Raw genomic sequence first — 15,816 nt, forward strand, 5'->3', positions numbered from 1 at the left:
ATCACTTGGTAGAGCACCCTTAGGGCGAGTGTTTAAAGACTGAGAGATTTGGCCTAATTGCACCTCCAAGTTTCAGATAGAGGTATTATAGAAAGCCAACTGAGCATCGAAATTTTGGTTCTTCTTCATCATTTGTTCGAACATCATTTCGATTCTACCCATATCATTGCCTGAAGAACTAGAAACTTGAGATGGAAATGGAGGCTGATTGTTCGGTTATTGGTACATTGGGGGCCTTTGAAAGCCTTGCCCCCGGTTTCCATGGTTTTCATTGTTCCACCTGCCTTATTGTTGCCACCCCAATTGTTTTTATTACCATTCCAATTGCCTTGGTTGCCCTGGTTGTTGTTCTGATTGCCCTAGTTGTTGTTTTGGTTGTTGTTCCTTCAATTACCATTTCTTTGTTGTTGATTGCCCCAATTGCCTTGGGGTCGCCATTGTTGTTTGTTTAAAGAGTTGCCCATTTGGCCTTGATAGTTATTCACATATTGAACCTCTTTGTTTTGCTCATCATAACAATCACTTTAAAATCCACCACAATCATTGTCAAATTGCTCAGAATTCCCTTGGTTTTGTTGTCCTCGTTGCCTTCTTTTGTTAACAAGCATATTGACACCTTCCATAGCATTAACTTGGCGAGGGTTTTGAACTTGTTGTAACTGTGCCTTTGCCAATTGGTTCATAGTAGTTGTAATCTCAGCTATAGCTTGACCATGATCATGCAATTCCTTGTGCAAATGAATGACCGTGGGGTCACCTTGAGGCACATTGGCTCTAGTTTGCCAAACCAAAGAAGTGTCAGCCATCTCGTCAAGAATGTCACATGCCTCACTATATGGCAACTTCATAAAATTTCCCCCTGCTAATTGGTTCACAATGCATTGATTTATGGTGTTGATGCCCCGGTAGAAAGTTTGTTGGATAATCGCCTCGGTCATATCATCGTTGGGGCATTCTTTCACCATTGCTCTATACTGCTCCCAAATTTCATGCAGAGGTTCCGTGGGCTCTTGCTTGAAATCCAATATCTCGTCCCTCAATGCCGCCATATATCCCGGTGAGAAACATTTTGCAATGAACTTGTTCGCCAACTCATCCCAAGTAGTGATAGAATGGTTGGGGAGTCGCTCGAGCCAATCCAACGCCTTCCCTCTAAGTGAAAATGGGAAAAGCCTCAACCGGAGAGAATCATCGGACACATTGGTTTGCTTGCTCCCCCAACATGTATCCACGAACCCCTTGAGATGCTTGTAAGCATTTTGATTTGCGGTGCCCGTGAAATGCCCACGTTGCTCGAGCAAGATCAACATCACATTGGTTATTTGAAAATTGCCCGCTCGGATTCGGGGTGGGACAATAGCACTTGCATAACCTTGATTCGAAAGCACTCTTGGAGCCACTCTTGGAGGTGGCGAAGGAAGGTCTGGAATTTCTCCATTAGGATTAACATTGGCATTTCGGCCTCTACGTTGTAAAAAGGAGTGTGATGTTACCATCTATGAGATGAAATGTACTAAGCTGTTAGTTACGAGTAGATAGGAAGATGAACAGTGTTTTAGGCTCTGAGATTCAAAAGTGCAAAAAGAGTAAAAAGAGGGCCTCAGGCCCTATTTATAGAAAAGGACCTGGGGCCCAGTCTCACCAACCAGTGCGGTCCGCACTACACTTCTATTTTCAAGCTTGACCAAGTAACCCACTGCGGTCCGCACAAAATGGACTGCGGCCGCACTGGTCCACTACGGACCGCACAAAATGTAGTGCGACCGCAGTGGCAAACTTCAGAGAGGTCACAATTCACCCTTCACCAGTGCGGTCCACACAGAATGTAGTACGGCCACACTGGCAACTTTAGAGACCTAGCACTTTTTTCCACTATGTCCTGCACTGCATCAATACAACTCTGTAACATCTCAAAAACAGTTATTCCAAAATCAATCCTATTCTACAAATAAAATCAAAGAAAACAAGAAGAAAAACACATGGGTTGCCTCCCAAAAAGCGCCTGATTTAACGTCGCGGCACGACGCATGTTACCATCACATCATTTGAGATGAAGGACCGCCACCACATGGCTGTCATCAAACTATCCTCTTTGACGGAAAGAAGATTCTGGATAACAAGAAAGAGTAAAAATCAGACTACATAATAAAAACCAGAGGAACCTTTTATGACATAACCTGCATTAAGGTAAAGAAATTAGGTATGGAAAGGATAAACATGATTACATTGTGAGCCAAAGAGAATAGTACACTGATGCCAATAGAGCATCAAAGAACAGCATACCATCCTAACTGATCAAATCAAGTGAGAGTTCATGCAGAAAAGAAGCTCAACATGCTGCTTATACACTTCAAGTTTTTACAGGAAAAATCACGTTTTTTTCTGTGTCATATTCCGCTTTTACCAAGATGGAGATTTTAACATCAGAATTTAACGAACTTCCTTCTTCAGCTTTAATAAGAAACTTGACCGGAAATTTTAGCAACCTATGAGCTCTAAAGTTCCTCAAATACTTTTTCAGGTTCCAACAGAAAATGTAACACTCCTCAAATTTATAATAGTTTCAAGATACACTAATTATAGAATTAAATTATTATTATTTTTTTTTTGTTAATAGTGAATATATATATATATATACACACTCATAAATAATTGGATATACAATTAGGAAAATATTATTATTTATTAAAGGTGGGTATCATTAATTATTAGTTACAAAAAAGAAAAAGGGAAAAGGGCCTAAAAAAAACCATAAAATGGGCACTTAAAAGACAAAGGCTCTTGAAGCCTTAACCAAAAAACTTCCATCGTGAAAAGCAGAAAGCAGAGGCCACGAAAAAAACAGAACACTAAGTTCTGTTCGCTCACGAAACCGAGCATGCAGGCAACGAAAAATACTAGGGTTCTTCACAACTCACTTATTCTTGAACTCAGGTATGTAAAATCTCTTATTGTCAATTACCCTACAGTAGTAATAGGTAAGAATTGAATAGCTAAATCTCTTCTTCCTCTATATCATCAATAAATTTCATAATTAGGTGTAGTACTTTAAAATTGATCAAAATACACCGGTTGTTGTAGAATCGATTGTTTGACTGGTGTCAATTGGACTGGGGTCTACGTATTGGCTCAAGGAGTTTTGAGGTGAGTTGATATAACCCTTTACTAAAGTGGTTTAACTCACAAAAGCACGCATACAAGGTGTTTGATGAATTGCTTAAAAGAGTTTATCTTTATTTAATTAGAGCGAGTGAGTACCCATTAATGTAGAATTTGTTCTAGCAAAAGTTTAGATGATCTATTACGCTATATGTGCTTAAATTTTCAGATTTTTGTGTTGTTCTTATATGCTATTTTCATGTTGAAAATTATGAAGAAGAGAATCTTTGAAAATATTTTTATATGTTTATTTCATTCTTATGCCATGTTTTACATTTAAGGACACCAATATGAGCATGTACATAATGTTCTATAAAGAAAAGATTTAGACTTGAAAAGTCACAAGAATAAGTTTTAGAAAGAAAAGATTTTTGGGGAGTATCCTTTATTCTGAGAAGGGGTCATCGTCCAGGCCGAGGGTCCTGACCAAGGCGTTGACTTCCTGAAACTACTTGTGCCAAAGTAGGGAGCATACGAGCCGAGGGTCTCTTTGCTGAGAATTTACTTAGCCATGCTAAGGTATGATACATGAGCGCTGAGAACCATGAAGCGAGTGGCACCTCGTGGATTGGGCCTATTCGATCAGGTTGGGATCGAACCCGTGCCGATCACACGGTGACTGAGATAGAATTAAGTCAGGATAGTTGGAACTCCCAAAGTATAAAGTGAAGTATTTTTTTTTTCAAAGAAAGAAAAAGGAAAAGAATTTCTTTTAGAATATTCATAAATTGCTATTATGCAATTATTTTAGAATTATTTTTATAAGCTTTATGTTTTACATGCATTTAGAACCTTTGCTTGTAACGTATATGTTATTAAAGTTTCTCCCCCTGTTGTTGAGACTCACTGAGTATAGTGGATGATACTGACGTTCTCTTTTGGGAACCTACGTTGGTCTGCGGTACAACATAGGAACTGGATTTGCAGGCGAGCAGGTTACGAGTTAGGATTTCCTTCCCTTCCAATGATATTGGTGAGCTCCGCTTTTGTTCGTGGAGTATTCTTAGAGTCATTTTCATTTAGCTATTTCTTTGTTTATTTAGAGACCTGGCCAGGAAATCTCATGTCCTGAGCAGTGCGTCAGTTTATCAGTAGAGGCTTCATAGACATAGTCAATGGGTTAAGATTTAGATGTTTTTTTTTATTTATAATAACTTAGCATAAATTTGGTAGTTAGTACGTATAAAGTTTTGGATTTGATTTATTTAAATATTTACATTAATCAAAAGTATTTGGTTGGAGTATTAACTTGTTGCATATAAAGTTTGAAGTTATAATAGATTTGATCAGCAGAGATGATTCGCTCGGTCAGGTTTAGTGATCGAGTGCCAGTCCCGGCTTGTTTAGAAAATGGGTCGTGACAGAAAATAAGGAAGTGTACTCACTCATATGCTTTAACTTATATACCTATGGAGGTTTTAACATCAAAATTTAGCAGCTGATCTACTAGAAGGTGAATAGAGAACTTCCCCTAAGGGAAAAGGAAGAGAAGCTTCACTAGGAACCCATTTATCGAGTCAAATTAGTAAAAAAAATTAAAACATACTAGAGATACTCATGATTGTAAAAACAAAAAGAAAATAGCTTTCTATTCTTTCTAGGTACGGAATATGGAGAAATGGGGAGAGTACCTCAATTCGAATGCCAAATTGATGGTCTTCATAGTAACCGGGTTCATTGCTGACAATCATTCCTCTCAATAAGGGAGTCATATTTCCAAAGCGGAAACTAATGCTATGTGGGCCTTCATGAACATTTAGTGCAGCTCCTACACCATGCCCAGTTCCTAGAGGAAATAACGAGCACGTGTGAAGGAAATACTCCAAGTTACTAAAACCTCCTAATACCATAAGAACACAGAACTTGAGCACGCTTACCATGCCGGTAATCAAGGCCAACCTTCCATAGGGAAGACCGTGCAAATGCATCCAACACGAAACCAGGGGTATTCTCAGGGAAAACTGCTTGGTCAAGTGCTATGTGACCCTGAAAATATTTTAATCAACTACAACCCATCTAAACAATTATAGAAGCTCTTATCTAGCAATGCAGCGAAATGGGCTACCAAAGAATACCAAGAATACAACCTCAAGGCATGTGCTTCAAAGGGTAACATTTGAAATGGAGACTTGAAAGTAATGTAATGAGTTGATTTTATATGGACAAAATCAATTACTTAAGTTACCTAAGATTTTGAGGTACTTTATAGGTTCCTTTCACTGTTTCACTACATTAGTTGATCGGTTACTCATAATTGAACCTTAAGTTCGGGGGAATCAGAAACTACTGTATCTTTTTTTGAAATGGTAACCAACTTGATTCCACAACAATCTTTGCTTATGAAACCTTTATTTTGTTAAATCTGCCAATGAGGGAAGAAAAGAGCTTCTGTGAAATATGCTATAAACAAGATGGATTTTAATTCTATTTCACGGATATGCTGGAAATTATCCATAAAGAGTTGAGCGTGAAAATTGGTTATATCATAGCTCATGAAGTCTAGTTTCCAAGAAATGACACGGTTCACCATTTGGACACTCCGGCCGGAAGACATGGTCAAAATACTCAAACATGAGCAAAGCTGAAGGAAGCCCGTGTTGGTGTCCATCAGAGGAGATTTTTCAGCAAAAAATTACAACTATGGCACCTACGCATCAGCTGAAAATTTTCTGGTTTACAAAAATGTCCTTACGCAATATCTGTAAATAGAACAAAGTTAGGGCTTAAGAGGGAGACACTGCACCCCCAGAGAGAAAGCATTAGGCTGTTAGGTTCTTTTTTCTTGCTCCCATCTTCCAACTTTTGGGATGTAACCACAACATTTTCTTGGTGCTGCTTTTGACATCAATACTGCTTACCAATTTAGAAAGGAAAAAAAGGAGAAAGCATTAGGCAGCTCCAATTTAGGTTCTCATTCCCTTTATTTTCTTTATAATTAGATGCTTGAAATGTAAGTCCTCCGATCAGCATTGAACAACCTTACATTTCCTATTAGTAAGGATTTAAATTGAAGAATAATCCTATTCCAGAAAAACTCTACCATATTCCTGTCGTAAGTATAACATATGTACCATTGCTGACAGAAAGGTATAGTTTACCTGTAGTACTCGGGTGAAACATTCTCTCTCTCTTGCAGATGGTTCACCGAAATGCACTGTCCTAGTAATGTCAGTCGTTCCATCAATATATTGGCCTCCACTGTCTAAGAGGAAGAGTTCCTTCCCATCCACAACGCTACAACTATCTGGCTCTGGCTTGTAATGAATTATAGCACCATTGGCACTCAAACCAACATAAAACCTTAGTAGTTATGAAAATTACTGGAAAGAATACCAGCATGTGAACAATTCTGCACCTAACTAGCATGTCACTGATCATTTTATGGTGATTCAGACATTTCTTCTCATCAATATCTCAAAAAAAGTGATCTAAAATTTTAGTGCACATAAATCCATTAAGAAAATTGAATATCACTCCATCAGAGAAAGCATCCATACATCTGAAAAAAGTTAAAATGAAGCATTATACATTCTTTACAAACTATCAAGTAGCATCTATGCTGAAACAAAAAACTACAGATTCATTGACTATGGAAAAGCCTCCTTAAGGGTGGGTTAGGTTAGTTAATCCGGCCCGAGACGCGTTCGTTGACAAAACTGCCGTAAGCGGAGGCGAACTGATCAACGAGAAAGAGGCCCTACTCACTACAAACGAATACACCACAAAAACGAACTGCACTCATGCCTCTCCCGCATCAAGTTGACCGCCCCCCTACGTAGCTAGAGGAGGAGCTCCATCTCTTGAACCTGCCTTCTTTTTTGAAGAAAGTCCTATGATCAAAACAAGAAATATTAGGAACAACAAGATCGCCAAGAAACACTTCATTACCTTACAATAATTAATATAAAGAATTAAATCACAAAATTAAAGATAAATAAAAAGTATATAAAATCATACCACAATACAAAATTGCGGTCAGAAGTTAAAATTTATTCCCCTCGTTTTTCCAAGTCTATAAACTTTTCCAATACTTGTACCATTCTGGCCTCCAAATCTAGCAGCCTTTTCGTTTTAATTAACATCCAAAATGGGAGAAAATTAAAAAGATAGAGTAGAGAAAATTATTATCCCAGATTGTACTTCCGGGCTAGGAGTAAATATAGGCATAGAAAGAGTGGTTTCGGGAGTAGTGAATGTAACATTAGAACTAGGGCTACCACCTTCAATCTTCTTCATTGATTTCTTTGGGAGCTCCATTGATTTCTTTAAGCTGAGTAGAGCTAGGAAACCAGCGATATTTTGAGATTTTCTTCGAGAGGGAAACTGAGTAGAGGACCTAGAGGTAGGAAACCAGCGATATTTTGAGATTTTATTTGAGAGGGAAGCTGAGTAGAGCTAGGAATATGTAATTAAGGGATTGACAAAAAATTTTAAACTTTAGAAAAAAAAAAATATATATATATATATATATATATATATATATATATATAATATTAAAAGTACGAAGCCCCTTAGCAAAATATCGTTCGTCTTTTTTACCCCTTTAAAAATAGAATTCACACTGAATAAAATTGTCATTTCATTTTTTTAATATTTGAAACTTTTAAGTTAATAAATTTAAAGTATTAAACTTTTCCTTATTTGAATTATGTAAGAACACCTACTATTTAGGAACTTAATATCAAGTACTCATAGAAAAATATGATTTTTTTCCTTATGTAAGTACAATTTGAAGATCTTCAAAAGACATAAGAGTAATAAACTTAAATAATTTAGACGTTTATAGTAAATTCATTGGAATTTACTAGCTAGAATAAGTTTTTAATAATTACTTGGAATTATTTTAAGTTTATTATATTTTCGCGATTCCTACAAGTTTTGGTTAGCAGGCCTAATATTTTGGACTAACTTTTTTTTTCCCACATAAAATGAAGGGAAAACTTCCGAGCATAAAAAAAGGCAACGTGGTGTTGAAAATAAAAAAAGTCTCCACTCGAACTTTTTCTTTTTCCAAGTCCATTCGCAATATTTGTTCTTTTTATTTCGTTTAAACCAATTTTTAACCACCTTTTTCTTCTTATTTTGTAATACAAATTAATTTTGATGAAATTTCTTAATGATCATATTGATTAGAAATAGGTAACTAAAATAGCAAAATTGTTGCAAGGATATCAAAATATTTTGTAATATCAAAATTTTATTACACTGGGTTGTTGTTGTTGTTGTTGTTATTCCTCTTTATACAATATTACGAGTATATTATAACTAGTTGATGATAGGCTATAATTACTCAAAATGACTTGTACATATGTATCCTCAATATCCTTGTTAATGAAAACAATGTACAAGTCATTTTGAGTAATTAATTATGACATGATTATCCCATTGTGTCGAGTCATAACACATTGTACAAGTAAGCAACACTATAAAAGAATCATTAAAATTGAGGGCATTACATAAGATATAATTCTTGTTTTGGATAATTGTGATGTGTAAAAGCCAAGCCATGCTTGGTTAATTATCAAATTAGATAGATGTCAAAATTTAATGCAAGTCAATAAGCAACCTTACAAGGAAATTCCTGTTTCTACGTTTCTAATTAATTGGTCTCCATATTCTATGCAAGTATGTCTACACGTTAGTATGCTTAATTGTTTATCATCCAACAGCTCCTATGGGCTATGATATCTTTCCTCGTTCAACTACGCCCCTTCGAACCAAACCATTTAACACCACCACTTTCCAGGTTTTCGATATAGGTAAAACAAATTCAAATCACGATTCAACATCAAATTCAAAAATATTTCAAAAAATGATTCTTGAGATGTCTTGCATGGGAAAGAAATCCAACCCTTCAATTGCATAAACACAGTTTAGCAGCTTCAACTAGACTAATCGTTTCTAACACATACCAGCTACCAATACCATAGAGGGAGGGAAGAATAAATTTTCAACAAAAGAACTCTGCTCTTTGGTACAACTTAACCTGTAAATGGAGAAACTAAAGTAGGAGCATGTTACAAATAAAAACCTCTCATACTCAGCTAGCATAAGGTGCAACTTCAGGAAGTACATGAACAGTTCTGACAGTCACAGAGAATAGACTGATCTTGATATAAGTTCTTGTTTCTTCCCTCGGGGGCATCGAGAATTTTTGTTCTATAATTTGCAATGACTTGCACTACTATGTGCTCTAATCTCCGAATTCTTATGCTTTGTGATTTTCAAGAACTAGTCGTCTCAATCAAAGGGAAGACTTGGAAGAAATACAACTAATACAGTGCTACTTAAAACATGCAAAACAGGTTCTTCAGCACGAGGCCTATGCTATTGTGCAGCCTTCTCTCTGTTAAACAAGAAGGAACGACAAAGTTGAAATTGAAGAAATTATGTTGGATGCTCCACTTCAAGTTGATCAACTGTTGGAACTACTCTCATCACCAGACTTAATTCCACTGCAGCAGAAGAAATGTGGTAATTTGACTCGACCACAGACCCTGTAAGTTTATTTCCAAGAAGAGGAACATCAAGAGTATTAGCATTGGATAGTGTAGGCCTAGATGGAGACCAACAAAGAAAAGCCGAATTGCAAGCACAACAAAAAGTCATTGCATTAGACAAGAAAATGAAACATGACATGAAGCAATCGACTTCCTTACTGAGGACACAAGATAAACATCATGGTGGCGATAAAAACTCACACCCGAATCACAAAATCATGCATGTCTTTCAATTATCATCAGTTAAAATTTTAATTTCCTACAGGATTTTTGGTACGCGTAAACATTCTTAATCTTATTGTCTAAACAATCATTCAAGCAAGGTATTACCTTGCAACAAATCATACTTAAAACCCATGTTGATCTGCCTCTCCAAAATGTCGCCGGATGCCTGTTGGATCCTCCAAAAGTAATGTATATTTGGAGGATCCGACACGGGTACGGCGGCATTCTAGAGAGTAAAACCTATCGATTTGGGAAAAAAAGTTTAAGAAGCACAAGGCTTTAGTCTGACTCCTGAGCTAAGATAAAAAAAGTCAGGTAAATTCTCAAAGACACACTCCATTGGATAGCCAATGCAAGCTCAATAATGGGATATGTGATGAAAGAAAAACACTCCTTTTCCTTCATATAGGCCTTCTTTCAATTCATCGGTAGCGGGTAGCCTAAGTACACTTTTGCTTTTTCGTTGTCCCATTTCCGAGGGGCTTTCCGCCTATCAAAACTACCCTTGAGACACAGATCGCCTTTTATGCTAGTTCTTGTTCCAGCATGAAAGTTCCATGATAGGGAAAGCCGATGTGCATTACTTTTTGTTTTGCCGAGCCTTGCTTTGGTCTCTGGTTTGATGATAGGAAAAATAACAGTACTTCAGAAGCACTAGGAAAGACATACAATTTTCTATATATCCAACCTTTCGTTATTAACAAGCTAAATAGAAAATTCAGGGTTTTGTTACTAGTTATTAACAGCCTTTCGGTATTCATGCTTGAATACATTTCAAATTGAGATTAATTTATGGGAAGAAGCATAAAATTTAACTTGTTTATTTTGTTGGCATAAAGCTCTTACTTGCACCGCATAATCACTGGCGCTGGTTTTAGAGCCTTTGGTCCATTTCTTATGCCTCTCTTATGAGGGGAAACCTGCATGATCAAGCATATCCTATCAGCATAACAAAATGTGATAAAATCTGAACTATGTAACACTTATACTCATACACACTCTCTCGGTGTGCCTTTTCAAACGCGCCTCACAACATGAACATGCATTTTGGCACGTGTATAAATATGAATATAAACAAGTGCGCCAAGCTGGCATGCAAAACTATGCAAAAAAAAAAACACTAAGAAAGAGGTCAATGAGGTAGTCGAATTGACAAGGCTCCAGTTTATCAGATAAAGGTTCAGAATTTCAATCTATGACCTTCTCCCTAGGATAAAGTGAAGAAGTGTGCTTGTAAGGATTGTATACATTCCTTTTTGTGTAAATAGTTGGATGTATTCCTCTGGAAGCTTAAACATTACGCACTGTAAATTTTTGCCACTATCTTACTGCAGCATGAATTGATTTTTAACATTAAAGGAAAAAAAGAAGGAATGCAGACATTTCATGTGGAATATGAACAAGCAAGCAGAAAGCCCCTCCACATGAATAACCTATTCAAGTGTGAAAGGTTATCAATGTTGCTGCCAATGATTAACAAAAGGCCGGTAAAAATATAATGCGGAAGGCTCTACAAAGCCACAAATTTATCATAATTAAGTTTACAGTCAAAGGGTAGCTAAGATCAGAGTAGGCACTTAGCTAAACTGTTACTAATTGTGAATAAACAGCCAAAATGTAAACCTATAATTTCAGTACTATAATTATAATTTTATATTGTAGAAAACTCTTATTTTTGGGCATCTTAATTTAAGTCTCAACTCTATATTCATGTATTTACTGGAATCCAATTAGCTTCCCAACGCCCACGCCCACCCCATTTTGATCGTTAATAGCTTCCACAATATCAAAAAAAAAAAAAAGTTTACTACTAACTTTCATAAAAGGAAATTTTCTGGTTGGATCCAAGCTTCGAGGTGTGCAGGAGAATAAAGACCAAAAGAAAACAAAAGGTAAAGAGGGTCCTTTTGTATCCTAAGCCACCACGTGCGGAAACTATTTGCTCCCTCCACCCCATTTTCATTTGACCCAGCACTCGCTGATATCCTGACACAGAGCTCGAACTTTATCTGAATCTCTTCTACTTTGCAAGGGGAATATAGAAGATTAAGCCATTTCCCAAATTTCGCACCTTTAAGGGCACCAAATGTATTTACAGGATTCATATATTCTTAGTGCTTCAATTAGGATGGATTTTTGCCCAACAATACTTATTTTCTCAGATGGTTCTATTTTCCCCAGTAGAGATCATAATGGTAATGTTTCCCTAGAGATGTCTTTCTAAACATCCTGAATGTATCATCTAGCAAGTCCATTATCTCATATTAAAAAATAGAAATATACAAAAGCTCTGCACACATAAAAGGCTGTGTTTCACATACGATCACGAGAGACTTTGTAATGTTACTGATATCATCTCACTGCGTAATTAGAATAAGACGATAACATCTCGGGAACGGAGACAAAAAGAGTACAAGGTGAAACTTAATGCAAGAATAAGTAGTCCACAGTGACGGAGCCAGGAATTTGTATAAGAGGATTAAAAGAAATACTAGAATGTCACGGGTGAGAATTGAACTTGTTACCAAAAGCAATTTTTGAACCCATTTATGACACATTAGAATAATCCTTGTATCAAGGGGATTCAACAGTATATATATAACCAAAAACATTCATTTATACCTACTTGCACAGTATAAATATTTGACCGAGGGGATTCAGTTGAACCCCCTTCCCTCCTACTAGCTCCGCAGTGGTGTGCAACACTGTTCTGCCCAAAGCCGCATTTCCAGAAGGGAAAATTCGCCAAGTGTGGAATGAATGTAGATTTCTTGAACCTAAGACCATGGTGCGAGATCTAGCCATAGGTGAAGTGGACCCTAAGTACATTGTCTGGTTCGGCAAATGATTCCAGATTCCTGAAAGGCCCGCAAAGAGACTCCATGTCCAACAGTTCACCAATGGGGCACAGGTACAATGAGACTGGTTGACCAAAGAAAACGAGTACAGGGCCAAAATAAGCAAGTTGGAAAGGCGAGTCATGGAGCTTCAGTTTGAAAATGGTGTTCAAGCCGCCGCAGACGAGGGAGAAAAGAAAAAACTAAGTCAGGAAAATGAGGCCCTCAAAGCTCAGATCCGGAAGATGAAAATAGCTGCCAGAGACCCGGAAATCAGCCGGGCTGATGAAAGACTTATAAGTAGTCTGAAAAATAAAGCCCTCGAGTGTCAAGAAGACCTGGAAAAATTTGAAGCTAGTCTAGCAAAAATCCGGGCATAATGGACAAAGAAGGCAGAAGAGCGGGCACGGTTTGTGCAACAAATGAAGAGGAACTATGAAGGGACTATCACTAGCCTAAGAAGAAAGGTAACCACTCTCGAGAACGAGGCAGCCAAGTTGGCTAAAGATTTCAAAGCCGATAGGGAGCACTGTTATGATCTGATGGCTCAAATGGAGGAAGGAATGCAGCAGTTGCAAAATCAACACCTTCATGACTCTCAAGTATTAGAAGCCCGGAATCAACAGATAGGGCGGTTGCTTCAGGAAAAGTGCAGAATAAGAGAGAGAATCAGAACCATCGCTGATTATATTTCCATGAAGTGCCAAGCGTGCGAGGACATGACTCGTACCACCTTTTTCGCTGCAGTAATGACTTTCGTCCGCCAAGTTATGAGTGATTTGGAGCGACTGCAAGGGGATCTCACATTTAGGCCCGCGGTGAGATAGAATGACGTCCCGCAAGCACCAGGAGCATTAATATATTCTTGATTTTACTGGAGTCTGTATCTTTCTTTTCTGTTGAAGTCTGTTAGTTTATTTTCAATTATGTATTTTTCTTTTTGTCAGAGTGTGTTAAGTCAGTTCGTGAGTCTGTATTGTCATCGTGTTATTGGAGTCTGTTGTTTTCCTTTTTGAGTCTTTTAGCTTTGAATCATTGTAATCCAAAGTATTTCCTTTTTATGAAAAATTAAAAATCCCAAAATATTTTGTTATTTATTTTTACATTTTTATCAGCCCTTGAACTACGTAATGATCTGATTCACGCGACGTCGGGATATGTAGGCAATCCTCATCGGATTCGGTCATGATTTTGTTAATAACTCCAATAAGAGAGGGTGCGAAAAGAAAAATCCGAAAGAAAAACCCAAAAGAAAGAAAAGAAGAAAAAACAAAGGAAAGGAGAAAAGGAAAGCGAGGAAAGAGATGAAAAGAGAGAGAGTGGAATTGGAAAGAAGAAAAAATAAAAAAAAATAATAAGTAAATTTGTGATGAAGCATGCAACTGTTGCAAAACATGTAGAACACATTTAACTATATAGGTGCATCACACCCTAACATGCGATTACCTATCTGTTATTTGTTTCAAACTAACCGTTTGTTGTTGTTACTCCCAGTCTAGGTTTTTATAGAATGGTGGTTGGTTTTTGTGGTAATCTGGCTTCGCACCCATACTTTACTAGATCAAAGGGGAGCATCGGAATGTCTTCAGAAATGACTCTGCCAACAATACCCATCACGGATGATAGCCCAATCTCGGGCATCCCGACCTCGGAATCGGCAACCACTGAAGAAAACAGAATCCTGCGTCTTCGGGTTATGGAGATGTGGGACGCTTGGGAAAATGGAAGAGAACCGCCAAGCGCCATTCCGGGATTCCCCGAACTCTTTCCTAGAGCAAGCGGTACCTCCACTATACCGATCAGTCACCCAAATACCCCACTAGGACACCCAACTATTTCAGCTCATTTTGTAGGAACACCTCCTGAGGTTCGCCCCCAGGTATTAATGTCTGGTGCAACTTCGAATATCTTCACCGCTCCCTCATGCTCGGCCACGACATAACCTACACTGCCTAGGCCCAGTTTTGACCCCTCAGCTTTCACCTTCCAAACACCCACCTTCCAAATGGAACCTCCTCAGTTTCCCACTTATCCTTACCCTCAGCTGCCCCAATTTGAGTTCACTGCGGGGCAAGAAAAGACCACCGAAACTCCTGAGTAAGAAAAGATTGTGAGGAAAATGAGGAGTATGGAACAGAGTCTCAAAAGCATACAAGGCCTGAGTGGACAGAAAAGTGTATCTTATGTCGACTTGTGCATGTTCCCCCATGTGCACCTACCATTGGGATTCAAAACCCCAAAATTTGAGAAATACGATGGGAACGGTGATCCTATTGCTCATCTCAAGAAATATTGCAATCAATTGCGAGGGGCCGGTGTAAAGGAAGAACTACTCAGGGCCTATTTCAGAGAAAGTCTGGTTGGCATCGCTTCTGAGTGGTATATGGACCAGGATATATCCCGCTGGCACATCTGGGATGATCTTGTTAGAGACTTCGTCAGGTAGTTCCAGTACAACATTGATATTGCTCCAGATAGGAACTCGTTGACGAACTTGAAAAAGAAATCCTCGGAAAGATTTCGGGAGTACGTAGTTAAATGGCGAGAGTAGGCATCTAGGGTAAAACCTCCGATGGATGAGGTAGAAATGGTCACAGTTTTCCTCCAAGCTCAGGAAGCCGACAACTTCCAAAATATGATGTCTGCTATGGGTAAACCATTCGCTGAAGCCATTAAGATTGGCGAAATGGTTGAAAACGGGTCGAATTCTAAGCCAATCCGCTATCATAGCTACTTCCCAAGCTATTCAGGGTGGGTCCGAAGGAATAGCGAAAGGCAAGAAAAATGAAGAAACATCCATGGCAGTGTCGGGTGCACGAAAACACCGTACTCCCAGATCCCTTCTCCTAGAAAGGACCCCGCAACAATATTACCCCCACCAAGACATGGCCTATTCTCCTCATCCATACACGGTCATGAATGCTCAACCTTATGTCCCTCCACAGCAACAAGCCAACCGTAACCAAGCTCCATTTCCTAGAAACCAGCCTCCTTACCAAAACCACTACAATCCCCGTCCTCCATAAAACAATTTTCCCCCTCGTGAACCACCTAGAAGGCCAAATTTTACACCAATCGGCGAATCCTACTCCATC

The 15,816-nt window shown here is 38.2% G+C and overlaps 1 protein-coding gene across 1 annotated transcript; it reads right to left on the bottom strand.

The window, feature by feature from the left end:
- Window positions 1–1,801: 1,801 nt before the first annotated feature.
- LOC104224810 (probable Xaa-Pro aminopeptidase P) lies at window positions 1,802–12,768 on the bottom strand. Its single transcript, XM_070159677.1, has 11 exons — window positions 12,712–12,768; window positions 10,731–10,804; window positions 9,656–9,715; window positions 9,072–9,145; window positions 6,966–7,047; window positions 6,605–6,658; window positions 6,258–6,459; window positions 5,037–5,145; window positions 4,791–4,945; window positions 2,035–2,109; window positions 1,802–1,942 (listed from the first exon to the last, which is right to left on the bottom strand). The coding sequence occupies exons 1-11, from the start codon at window positions 12,766–12,768 to the stop codon at window positions 1,802–1,804; spliced, it is 1,083 nt and encodes a 360-aa protein (XP_070015778.1).
- Window positions 12,769–15,816: the final 3,048 nt, after the last annotated feature.

This window comes from Nicotiana sylvestris, chromosome 10 (assembly GCF_000393655.2).
Source record: "Nicotiana sylvestris chromosome 10, ASM39365v2, whole genome shotgun sequence".
NCBI classification, from domain to species: domain Eukaryota; kingdom Viridiplantae; phylum Streptophyta; class Magnoliopsida; order Solanales; family Solanaceae; genus Nicotiana; species Nicotiana sylvestris.

Coding starts and splice junctions, on each gene's coding strand:
- LOC104224810 (XM_070159677.1), bottom strand. CDS start 12,768: ATGGAGTCTCTTTGCGGGCCTTTCAGGAATCTGGAATCATTTGCCGAA. Junction 6,460..6,604: donor AATTTTCTTAATGGATTTAT/GTGCACTAAAAT, acceptor ATAACTACTAAG/GTTTTATGTTGGTTTGAGTG. Junction 1,943..2,034: donor TCATCTCAAATGATGTGATG/GTAACATGCGTC, acceptor TTTTATTTGTAG/AATAGGATTGATTTTGGAAT.